At 39.1% G+C, this 13,479-nt stretch overlaps 1 protein-coding gene across 1 annotated transcript in view; it reads left to right on the top strand.

Moving 5' to 3' along the window:
• Window positions 1-12,416, top strand: part of LOC127650399 (NACHT, LRR and PYD domains-containing protein 3-like) — a 66,973-nt gene extending 54,557 nt beyond the window's left edge. The window contains exons 7-12 of the mRNA XM_052135816.1: window positions 316-520; window positions 683-2,447; window positions 7,189-7,362; window positions 7,558-7,728; window positions 7,923-8,093; window positions 12,192-12,416. Coding sequence (XP_051991776.1) covers window positions 316-520; window positions 683-2,447; window positions 7,189-7,362; window positions 7,558-7,728; window positions 7,923-8,093; window positions 12,192-12,276 — 2,571 coding nt within the window. The 3' untranslated portion in view covers window positions 12,277-12,416. The remainder of the gene's footprint in view (window positions 1-315; window positions 521-682; window positions 2,448-7,188; window positions 7,363-7,557; window positions 7,729-7,922; window positions 8,094-12,191) is intronic.
• Window positions 12,417-13,479: the final 1,063 nt, after the last annotated feature.

The following is a 13,479-nucleotide window of genomic DNA, read 5'->3' as shown; positions in this document are numbered from 1 at the left end:
TGTGCGTGTTTGTGTGTGTGTGCGTGTTTGTGTGCACGTGTGCGTTTGTGAGTGTGCGTGAGAGAGACTTACACCTTTTTTTAAAGACTGTCATGTCTCATACACTTTAGGAAGCTTTACAGCTTCAGCCTCATCTTAATAACACATACACACATACACACACACACACACACACACACACACACACACACACACACTGATGAATTCAAGACAACTAAAGCACAAATAAATTGAGTGGTGATTCTTGTCCACTGATCCTTCAGTTCCTCTCTGTTACTGAATGAAGTTTGTTGTTTGAATGTTCACTGATTTCAGGAACTTGAGCACAAAATCATCTCTCTGATGAAGAAAGAGCTGAAGAGTTTCAAGAGACTACTGATCTCAGATTCCCCAGCATGCTCTGAGAGAGAGGAGGAGGATGATGAAGGTCAGAGCAGAGTCAGAGAGGGGTTTCTGAAGATCACACTGCACGTCCTGAAGAAGATGAAGCTGACAGACCTCGCTAACACACTTCAAACCAGTAAGAGCTCGCACTCACATCACTATTACATCACGTCACCTTCAGAGGAAACACAGTGTCTGGATTCACTCAATATTAGTGAAAGAAAATAAACTTCATGTCTAATGACCATTAAACATCAACATCAATTATAATTCCCATTTCTTTTCCTCTTTACATCAGAACTGATTTCTGTGCATCAACAAAAACTCAAAACAAAACTAAAAGAGAAATTCCAGAGAATTACTGAAGGAATGTCAAATCAAAGCAGCTCAACACTTGTGAATGAGATCTACACAGAGCTGTACATCACAGAGGGAGGGAGTGCAGAGATCAATAATGAACATGAGGTGAGACAGATTGAGACAGCATCCAGGAGAGCAGAGACACAGGAAACACCAATCAAATGCAATGACATCTTTAAAGCCTTACCTGGACAAGACAAAGCCATCAGAACTGTGCTGACTAAAGGAGTTGCTGGAATTGGGAAAACTGTCTCTGTGCAGAAGTTCATTGTGGACTGGACTGAAGGAAAAGCAAATCAGGATGTTCACTTCATATTTCCACTTCCTTTCAGAGAGCTCAATCTGATGAAGCACAAAAATATCAGTTTGATGGATCTTCTTCATCAGTTTTTCACAGATACAAAAGAACTGAGATCAACATTCCTTGATGACTACAAAGTCATTTTCATTTTTGATGGTCTGGATGAGTGTCGACTTCCTCTAGATTTCCAGAACAATGATATTTTGTGGGATGTGACAGAATCGGCCTCAGTGGATGTGCTGCTGACCAACCTCATCAAGGGGAATCTGCTTCCTTCTGCTCTGCTCTGGATCACCTCTCGACCAGCAGCAGCCAATCAGATTCCTCCTGAGTGTGTTGACCAGCTCACAGATGTACGAGGCTTCAATGACCCTCAGAAGGACGAGTATTTCAGGAAGAGAATAAAAGATGAGCGTCTGGCCAACAGAATCATCACACACATGAAATCATCAAGAAGCCTGTACATCATGTGTCACATACCAGTCTTCTGTTGGATTTCAGCCACTGTTCTCCAGAGACTGTTGAGTGAAGCAGAGAGTGCAGAGATCCCCAAGACTCTCACTCAAATGTTCACACACTTCCTGATCTTTCAGAGCAAACTGAAGAGCCAGAAGTATGATGGGAAATGTGAGGTGGATCTTCAGCAGGCTAGAAAGAGGATTCTGTCTCTGGGAAAACTGGCTTTTCAACAGCTGGAAAAAGGGAACCTGATCTTCTATGAGGAGGACCTGAGAGAGTGTGGCATTGATGTCAGAGAAGCGTCAGTGTACTCGGGAGTTTGTACCCAAATCTTCAGAGAGGAGTTTGGACTGCAGCTGGGGAAGGTGTTCAGCTTTGTGCATCTGAGCATTCAGGAGTTTCTCGCTGCTCTGTATGCTTTTATTTCCTTTTATCAACAGAAATCAGGTCTCTTCAATAAGTTTAAGTCATCTATGAGTGATCTCCTGAAGAGTGAAGTGGACAAGGCCTTACAGAGTGAGAACGGACACCTGGACCTTTTCATTCGATTCCTTCTGGGTCTCTCACTGAAGTCCAATCAGACAATCTTACGAGATCTACTGAGACAGACAGGAAGCAGCTCTGACAGCAAACAGGAAATAGTTGAGTACATTAAGATGAAGATCAGGGAGAATCCCTCTCCAGAGAAATCCATCAATCTGTTCCACTGTCTGAATGAACTCAATGATCATTCTCTAGTGCAGGAAGTACAAACATACGTGAACAGAAGAGATATCAATCGTCTCTCTGGAGTCAGTCTCTCTCCTGCTCAGTGGTCAGCTCTGGTGTTTGTGTTGCTGAACTCAGAAGAGGAGCTGGATCAGTTTAATCTGAGGAAATATGATCCATCACATGAATGTCTTCTGAGACTGCTGCCGGTGATCAAAGCATCCAGAAAAGCTGAGTGAGTAATTTAGTGTTTTAATCTCACTTTATTGTAATTAAATAGCAGAGGTTAGATTTTAATTTATTTTGTTTGACTAGAAACAACCCCTTATACTATTTAATGTTTGTTTGGTTTCATGTGTTACTTTTTATAGTTTTACCTTCATTTTAAACAGACATTGTTGCCAAATAGATTCAAAATGTTTAATGCAAAGTAAAAAAAATATCATTTAAAATAACAAAAGCATGTTTTCTACAGTTTTCCAGTAAATAAATACAAAACGATACTTTATTTACTTTATACTGATACTTTATCATTTTTATTTATGCTTCCACATACAATAATACACATCAGCCTCATAAATAAATCATTATTTACCTGCATATATTTTTACTAAAACATTTCTTTAATGAACATGATGTGCAAAAACCCAGTTAAATATGATATAATACTGAATTATTATTGGGGGTATCAGTCAAGTTTATTATTATAATACTGAATAATAATTACTATTATTTTAAGGGTTTGATTGTTTTTTACTTTATTAATTTATTTGTCATATTGTAGCTTCCTTTATTCCTGCAATGTTTATTTTACACAGTTTTTTTCTCTGTTTCTGACTAAAAACTATATTATATGATGTTATACTGTAATATATAAAATTTAATTAAGGTGTGAATAATATAGCGATCAATATTTATTTAGATTGGTAATGAATTATTAGTTTAGACGGCTTTATGTCAAGTGTTTAACTTTGTTGACTGATTTACTGAGGTGACATTATTGTTAAATTAGAAGATTGTACACGGAGGAAAAGAGAATTTGGTGGTAAATATTGTGTTATCATCTGTAGGTAATGTTTTCATCTAAGTGTAATCAATAGATGTTTGACTTCATGCAGCGCTGTGTGATCAGATCCGATCAGAGTTTGACTTGAAGCAGTGCATGTCGGTTAGAAATGTTGTGTGACTTAAGATGGCGACAGTGCCGCGTCACCCTGATGTATGCCATTAAAGAACCTTGTGTGCGATTCAAGAGCAGTCGGCTGGCACTGCCAATGCAGCTTCTCCAGAGTGGCTGCAAGAGCTCTGATGATGTCACAACTTTTTCATGATTGGCCAGAATCACAGATGACAACGGTAGCGTATGTTTCATAGGATGCATATGAATATCAAATGACACATATTACTTTTACTACTTCAGCTATGTCAGTCTGAGAAAGAAATAAGAGTAGTATGATGGTATGCCATTACCAAGGTGTTTATTATGACAACTCCAGTTCCAATAAACTCTTGCTAATTCATTTTTTTATAACAGCACATTATTTATCTCATATTATAATATGTTTATCATAGTAATATCGTGTTTATTCATAAAAACAATTCAAAATTTCAAAAAATATGGACTCCTTTATTGGTATATGTGGCAGCGGGGGCGTGGTCAAGTGCCTGTCCGGGAGAGGAAAGCGGTAAGGGCGCTTACACCTGAGCTAAATTATGCCTAACACCTGTCTCTAATTTCAGTGAGCACGAGGAGAGCGGCATAAAAGCAGACACAGAGCCTCCAGTCAAGAGAGAGAACCCCAACAAGCCAACCCAATGTGCTTGTGAACTATTGTGTAAACATTTGCAACCTGTTAAAAAGAAAAACGGCAATTAAAGCCTTACCTTTGTTCGCAACCTCGTTTTCTGTGTCCTCCTTCCCGTGAGGGTCTTTACACTGGTGCCGAAACCCGGGAACAAATTCCAAGTTCATCCAAGCATGGAGAAAGGTTGCCCCATAGAGTCCTCCCAGCTGGCGGAGGTCCTCCAGTCCCTCGTGACGTTACATCAAAGCCACCAGCAATCCCTGCTTGAGCTCCGGCAGGACCAAGATCACCGGTTTTTCGAAATCATGCGGGCTCAGTCAGAGTACCGGCACGCCATCCGGAGCCTCCTCAGCCAGGAGACCGCGTCGGCCACAACCGCGACCCCGGAAACCTGCGCTACGCTACCCCCGCCCACGTTACAGGAGATGGGGGCAGCAGATGATCCTGAGGCCTTCCTCGATTTTTTTGAGCGCACGGCAGAAATTTGGGGCTGGCCGCTCGAACAGTGGGCAGCCCGCCTAATTCCTCTCCTGTCCGGGGAAGCTCAACTTGAGGCACAACAACTGCCGGCGACGAACCTCCTGGCTTACTCAGACCTGAAGAGAGCCATTCTGCAACGGGTCAGTCGGAGCCCGGAAGAGAATCGCCAGCTCTTCTGGGGCATGAAGTTAGAGAAGTCCGATCGCCCGTTTGCGTTTGCTCAACGGCTCCGGGACTTCTGTCGGAGGTGGCTGCTCGCGGGGGAGCGCGACGTCGAGGGAGTGATCGATCAGGTGGTGCTGGAACAATTCTTCCAGCGGCTGCCCAGGAAAACGGGGAGTGGGTCCAGTGCCACCGCCCGGCGTCGCTGGAGGAAGCTGTTCGTCTGGCGGAGGACCATTTGGCGGCGATCCTGTGGGCGGAGGAGCCCTCTTCTTCTTCTCTCTCTCTCGACTGGAGGCTCTGTGTCTGCTTTTATGCCGCTCTCCTCGTGCTCACTGGAATTAGGCATAATTTAGCTCAGGTGTAAGCGCCCTTACCGCTTTTCTCTCCCGGACGGGCACTTGACAACGCCCCCCCTGCCACAGTATCAAAATAATTAGACATTTATTGGACTTTCTCTTACACACAGCAGGCACTGCATTTAGAAGAACTCAATCTTTTCAAATCAGTAATGTTTTCGGTTTTTATATGTAAATTTAAATCCTGAGTTCTGATTTCCACTTCATCTGTAATAAACAAAGCAATCCTTGTGGGATCTTCTGTGACTAATGTGGGTTCAGCACACGTCGTGAAACAGAATGTGTCCAGCTTGATAGCTCCATTTTCAACTCCTTCCGCTACTACAAATGGTAAATCTCACAGATCGGTAAGGCAAGCTGCAGTTGAAGTTGAACACACCTAATGAATGTTATTGGGTACATCTCAATCAGCTCTCTAGTTTACTAAGCAGGGCACTGGTCAGGGAGTCAGCCATTTTTACAGCTGTCCCAGTCACAAAGTTATTCCAGTGCACTGAAACATTCTTTTCATAATAATTCTCTAAATGCACCATAAAAACCAGAGAGTATAGTTGATCACTGTGTTCACTTACCAGAAATGTTGTCATGTCTTCTGAAATCTCTCATGTCATTATAGGATGAGCGCAAGTATAAATACATGATATCAAAGACTTATTTTCTCTTTAAAAGATTGATAGAGTAAATTCTTCTCAGCTTAATGCCAAGTGTTTTACACGGTGGTCTGAAAAACAGGGCCACGTTATGAAAGCACCTACATTTGCTGCCATTGAAAACAGCTAAACAACTGACTTTATTTATTGTAAGAAGTTGTTACGTACGTTTTGTTTACATTGTTAAAACAGTAAATTATCTAATTAGTGTCTGGATTAGGCTTAAAGAGGCCCTATTGTACTTATTGGGACATTACCTTTCCATTAGTGCGTAATATTGCTGTTTGTGCATGTAAAAGGTCTGCAAATTTAGAAAGCACAAATTCCATGCCAAAGGGAGTTTCTCTCCCACAGAAAACACTTCTCCTGAAATACAGGGTTTGCAGTCCAGCCATTACCTCTGTGAAATAGCTACGTCACTATGTGGCACATTTGCCAAGTTCCCGCCTCAGGAGCACGCTGCTCAGGCCTACCATCCATTTAAAAATGGTATCCCCTTGCATACTTCACTCTGTCACATGGACTTGGATATATGTCACTGCTTATGTTGTGCGAGTGTCCAATACCTTTCGGAAGACATGTAATGGGTTTAACTGGAACAACCTAAACCCTTGATTACTTTGAGCGTGTTGCAGGCTGATGTCACTTTGTAGAATTATTTTGGGATTTTTGCACCTGAGAAAAATATTTTTTCGGATATTAATTTCAGAGGCTTATGTATAAATCATGTATGTTTAATTTTCTTTTATTAGAATGAATTGTTAGACAGGATTAATCAGGATTTGCACAAATTCAAATGTTAACATAACAATGAACACAGGCTATAAATGTGTGATAAACAGTTTAAGGTAGCTACAAGTATTATGCTGTTGGGGAAGTTCAGGTTTGTTTTCGGGACAAAGATTCTTAGACATCAGAATATTTTGCAGGAATCTGGACCCAAGTGCAGGGATGCTAAACAAAGAGCTTTTATGAAAAAAAAAAACAAAAAAACAAAATACAAACCAAAAACTCTCACAGCAAAATTAATAGAACCAATTTGAAACTAAGAAAATAAACAAGACACCAACTGGAGAAACAGACTAGGAATGACTGACTAACTAAACTCACAAAACGATCTAACAGACACAAGAAGGTAGAAGGCACAGCATGTAGAGGGAGAGCACATGAGGAACAGGTGATGACAAACAACACAACAAGGATCAGATGAGGAGGTGTGGCAAGGTGGAATGAGGAGGCGGAGTAAGGAGAGCACATGGCTGACACAAACACAAACACAAACAAATACATGTCCTCAAAACAAATGCACACATGGACCAAAACAGACAGAACTCCAGAACAAAACAAGTTGGGCAGTCCAGACTGCGTCTTGACAGTAGAAGAGCTTCAAAAAGTTTGCAAACGACTATGAGCAATCAAACATAGTGGCCATATATTTTTCTTTGTACCCAACAGCTGTACTGAGAAGCCTTCACTAAAACTTATAGATTAACACAGTGTTATCTTGTCATTTCTCTCAGTCTGATGGGCTGCAATCTGACAGAGAAAAGTTGTTCAGCACTGGCCTCAGTTCTAAGCTCAAACTCCTCAGGTCTGAGAGAGCTGGATCTGAGTAGCAATGACCTGCAGGATTCAGGAGTGAAGCTGCTCTCTGATGCACTGAAGAGTCCTCACTGTACACTAGAAATACTGAGGTTTGTGTTTGCAGATTCATTAGTACATTGGAATATACAATATGAATATATTGTGGTTCATAGCTGTGACAATGAAACAATAAATGGCTTAGTTACTGTCACAACCCTTCATATAAAACTGTAGAGCATTCACTCTGTTATTACCAATTGTTTTATAAAACTGCTTTTTATCATTGTTTCTTTATTTTTTTTTAGATCTGCAGCTTGTAGATTCACTGGTCAGTGCTGTGAAAATTTGTCTTCAGTTCTACATTCATCAAAATCCCTGAGAGAGCTAGACCTGAGTAACAATGACCTGCAGGATTCAGGAGTGAAGCTGCTCTCTGATGCACTGAGGAATCCTCAATGTACACTGGAAATACTGAGGTTTGTGTTTGCGGCTTCATTAGTACATTGGAATATACAGTATGAATATATTGTGGTTCATGGCTGTGACAATGAAACAATAAATGGCTCAGTGATTGTCACAACCCTTCATATCAAACTGTAGAGCATTCATTCTGTTATTACTATTTGTTTTATAAAACTGCTTTTTATCATTGTTTCTTTGTTTGTTTTAGATTTGCAGCTTGTAGATTCACTGATCAGTGCTGTGAAAGTTTGTCTTCAGTTCTACAATCATCAAAATCCCTGAGAGAGCTGGACCTGAGTAACAATGACCTGCAGGATTCAGGAGTGAAGCTGCTCTCTGATGCACTGAAGAGTCCTCACTGTACACTGGAAATACTGAGGTTTGTGTTTGCAGATTTATTAGTACATTGGAATATACAATATGAATATATTGCAGTTCATAGCTGTGGTTACTGTATTCCAGTGGTTGACCAATATGGGGTTTTTAATGGCCGATATCGATATCCAGAGAACAAGGTGGCCAATAGACCGATACGAGGCCGACATATCACACTATTTATTATAGTAACAAATGTAAAATTGCTAAAAATAATAATAATAAACTGTTATTTAACACTATATTTATTCAATTTCACACAAAACAAAAAGATAATATTGTATTTAATATTTTAAATGGTAGATATCAGTTTCTTCAATTTCTGTTTGGTCATCACATTTTAGTAATTTATTGATGAAAGTGACGAAATTGTTAATATATTAGGAAGAAGGAAAAACAGTACATGCAGTAGTCCAGCAACCATGAATGGCATGTCCACGTTAGCAATCACATTTACTCAAAAATACAGAATCAAACCAATTGTACAAATAGTACATAAAGCACACGTGAAGCACTTTTATCTTGGACTGCATCCGAAAATGTAGGCAGCTGACTTGCTACCTAATCAGTTCATGGCTTAACTGACCGCTTTTTTGAATGAATTGACCGCTTTAGGAAACTGATCTCCAAACAGTTTGAAAACTACCTTATTTTTATCGTTCCCAAGTATACAGCCTCCGGAGGTTATTTTCCTGGTTTCGGATGCAGCCTTGAAGTTGCACTCACATGCTCATGCAGATCCATCTCCTGACAGTTTAAACAGCCTGTATCGCCTACTTCATGATTTGTGAATGAGAGGAACTTTTGATCCTGATAGTTTTTGATTCTGGCTGATGGAATACGCACTTCAGAGGAAGATATTAGATGAGTGCTCGATGGGAAAAAAACTGGATTTTCTTGATGTTCGTGAATGACATCTGTTTAAATGAGATATGCGCATATTTGCAGACAGTATATAATAGAAGTTTTATTGATATTTGCCTTTTATCATAAGAAAAGTTACAGGAAACTGTTGAGACTGTTAGAATACGCGCTTCAGATGAAGATATATGAGTGTTCATCAGGATGCTTGATCTGCTCAAGTTGTGTAAAGTTGGTTTATTGGATATGCGCATATTTGATAATAGTTTGATTGATATTTGCCTTTTTTTCTCTAGACAAGACAGCTCAAAGTTACAGGAAACTGTTGAGGAGAGAGAGGGAGAATGAAACAGGCGAGCACTTTAACATGAACTGAAACATGTCTGCCGCGGCTCTGTTATGTGGACCGTTTAAATGACACTATGTTGCATACCGGAGTATTGTTGTAGTTACACGATGGCATGTAACAACAAAACAAACCATGACTAGTCATTTACATGTCTCATACGCTTCACGTGCAGGCAGGTGATTTTCGCCGCCAAATGGGGAAATTTATTGGCCAATGCCGATCATTAAATATGTCAGAATATCATCTGATTTATCGGCCTTGGCGATATATCGGTCGCCCACTACTGTGTACTTGTGGATGGGCTCCCTCTGCTGAGTCTGTTTCCTCTCAAGTGAATCAAGTTATTCTGATTGTGACATCACAGTTCAAAATGATCACAACATTAATTTTTGTCCAGCTCTTTAGAAAACTCGGTAACACTTTAGAATAAGGTTCCTTCGTTAATGAATAACTACACAGGAACAAATGTGTAACACAATATTAACAATCTAGTAACTAGAGTAATCCAGAGTAGTGTTGTCACGGTACCAAAACCAGTGAAATATTACGCTACTCGATACCATTTTCGGTACCAAAGCAAAACACAAAAACAGGTTTCTGAACAACACTCTTTTAATAACAAAGTCTACAAAACATTAGCAGCAGAACTAAGAACACAAATATGCCATTGAGCAACACTTTAATTTAAATATATTATTTTTTAATTATAACAAAACTGAACAATGTTCAATGTTAAAGTATTTTTGAACACTTATATAAGATTTGCTTCAACTTTTGCAACTTTTAATTTGTTTTTACCAAGTACTAAAAATCAAAACCTGAATAAACAAACACACAATAGAATTAATAAAAAACAATTTCCAAACGAATGTGCAAAGTTCTTCATGATAAGAAATGCATATGGACATATATCATATTATGATTAAAGTCGCGAGCAATCGCGTTCTAATTTAACTGCATTAAGTGAGGGATGAGTTTCCCGAGGCAGAGTCTCTCTCAGCCGGGAGCAGTTTCGATCTCTCCCCCTTAGATCGGGACATTCGCGCAACTCCTAGAAGAGGCACCGACCACACAGAGAAATGCTAGTTTCTGAGTTTATAGTTATTAACATGATCTGCTTCTGTATTATTTGAACTTTAATAAAGCAATAACACATTACATTTGACTGCATTTAAGATTTAATGCCGGGATGTTTCCTTTAAAGAGCTCTGCCTCCGCTTATTCCACAACGGTACATGCTTCTGAATTAGGGCTGGACGATTAATTGAAAAGTAATTCAGAACCTCTAACCGACGTAATTTTCCAATGTCGGTTATTTCGGTTTTTAATCCGGTTACTAATTTCCCCTTAAAAACATACTACCGCATGTGGTCAAATGACTCCGCCCCGTCCAGTCAGCGGCATGGAGGCGAACTCAAACACAGAGTCAACTTAGCAACAGGAGCAGGTTGTACCAAAGAAAAACTGGCTCAAAAAAATAGAGAGACTGACAAGCGTCCAGTAACAAGTGCCTCCACAAAGCAAGCAATATAAAAGCAATATGAAAAGGATACAAGACCGAAATAAAAAACTGACGCCATTAGTTTCTACATCGCGAAGGAGATGGCTCCCATAGCTACAGTGAAGCGCAGTGGGTTTAAACACCTCGTTAAAACTCTCGACAGAAGATACACTGTGATCCATCAAGACCATATTTTTCCCAAACTGCGCTGCTTCAGATCCTGCCTGAAACCTGAAAAGGTAAACATGCTAGTGTTTCTTAGTAAGAACCTAGAGTAAAAACGTGCATATAGAGTGACAGTACATGATCACTGGCAGGAAGATCACATGCAACAGCGATCTTGAGTCAGATTCAAACCTAGTGATGTGTCGTTCATGAACGATTCGTTCATTTTGAACGAATCTTTAATATGACTCGGGACTACCGAGTTGTCTCAGAGAGTGATTCGTTCATTTTGTGTTGACCGCGCATGCGCGCAACATCGCATAAGGTACATGAAGTCATAAATGATTAGTTCATCTTTCGCGAGTCTTCGGGTTCGGCCGGGTCCGAGTCTTTCGTTCTTCCTGTCAGTCCCATAGAGACTATGCTGTCAGTACCGGAAAGAGAAATGATTAGTTCGTCTCTTCGGTTTCGAGTCGTTCGTTCTTCAAGTCAGACTCACAAACCCATAGCACTATGCATTTTGCATATTGTGATTTAAGTTATATGGTTATGCTCTGTGGCTTTATAGTGTCCTTTTCATTCTTATTTATTTTTTATTTATTTTTATTTAATTCCTTTTTGGATAGTTATCCAATTTTTTTAAAGCATTGTTGGCAAAAATAAACAAACAATAAACATCCAGTCAATATAGTGTGTACAGTGTTGTAATAAGCTATGTTACAAAGGTGTAGGTTTCATAGGTTTATTAAATAACTGCATATTTAAGTTATATACTGTGACTTTTCACAAAACAACTCGTAGACTTTTTAGGTGATTTTTTATGGACTAAAAAACATAGTGAATGGAAAAATGCATGAATACTACATTCTACATTACTACATTCAATGTTATAGAAAAGAATCTTCATGACAGAAATTCACAAATAGGCCTACATATGAAAAAAGATACAATTTGAGACCAGAAACGTAACATGTAACTGTAAAAGTAAAAATCAAATAAAAAAACTAACTACAACATGTTTGTAAGAATGATGTGAATTATGAACTAGGTTAAGTATTTAATAGGGCTGTCACGTGACAAAAGAACGAAGGACTCAGACTCGAAAGATGAACTAATCATTTCTGTCTCTGCATAGTGCTGTGCTATGGGTTTGTGAGTCTGACTTGAAGAACGAACGACTCGAACCGAAGAGACGAACTAATCATTTCTCTTTCTGGTACTGACAGCATAGTCTCTATGGGACTGACAGGAAGAACGAAAGACTCGGACCCGGCCGAACCCAAACCCGAAGACTCGAGAGTCGAGACTTGAACTAATCATTTATCTTTCCGGATCCGGACCGGTATGCTGCATGTGCATGCAGTCAGTGAGTGCATTGGCTGCTGTGTCACACCACACGGCCCACACACAGACACTGACGAGTCGACATCGACAACTAAGTATTTTTAACGTTTTGAAGTTCTTGACACAAGAGGCGGAGAAAAAGGAGGTGAGGTGAACTAACTGCAATAGCTTAAACTTAAGACCCAATTAATAAATTAACATTTCGGTTTCTTATAAATTGGCTTTGGCTGCATTACCCTATAGTTTATTTTTATTTATTTATTTCAAATTGAATCAACATTTTCGTAAGTAGACTACTTGATGTTTTGGGCTATTTAACATGACATTTAATTATATTCTGCTGAAATGAACGAAATGACTCGAAAAAAGATTCGTTCATTTTGCTGAACGAGACTCAAAGATCCGAGTCAGTAAAATGATCCGAACTTCCCACCACTAAAACCTATAAGGCTATGAGCACACAGCCTGCTAATCCATTAGAGGTGTCCTGTCCAAGCCCTGCTCTTGCTCTTAATCAGCGGAGGTCTTTTTACATTTTTGCACATGGCATTATTTAAAATATCTGTTTACAGGAGATGCAAGTTATTTTCTACTTTTCACATGACAATATTTTAAATAATTAATTTTCTTTGCAAAAAAAGCAAGTTATTTATTTTCTACTTTTTAGGAATCTTGCTTTTTACACAAACTGAAATGTGACTTTTTTTTCATTAGACGTTTTCATTTCAAGCAATGTGTGCTTTGATTTCAATTGTTCGAAATATTCAATAAATATCCATAGTTTCAAATATTTTAAAATCACAAAGATAAGAAATGCCTTTAATAGTTGAGCATATTTACAGTACAAACCTTGTCAGTGAACTATGAGGGCAAAAAAATAATAAAATAAAAAAAATAATCGTTCATTAATCATAATCGAGGTAAAATGTTCAATTAATCGAGATTTTGATTTTAGGTCATATCGTCCATTCTGAATGTACTTTATTTTTTTTTTTATGATTCCCTAATACTTTGGGAAATACATCAAATAAACTGAAAGTTTAAACTCACCTGCTTTATTTGCTTGAATAAATCCAGTGTCTGTCTTTCATGTGCTTTGTTAAGTTTGATGTGTTCCCTCCTTTCATCAGAAAATTGCGAAAGCAGCGTTTACAAATAGGTTTGTGCTGA

This window comes from Xyrauchen texanus, chromosome 10 (genome assembly GCF_025860055.1).
Source record: "Xyrauchen texanus isolate HMW12.3.18 chromosome 10, RBS_HiC_50CHRs, whole genome shotgun sequence".
In the NCBI taxonomy this organism is placed as follows: domain Eukaryota; kingdom Metazoa; phylum Chordata; class Actinopteri; order Cypriniformes; family Catostomidae; genus Xyrauchen; species Xyrauchen texanus.
Note: the sequence above shows the minus strand (reverse complement) of the source record. Positions and strands in the feature narration are given on the sequence as shown.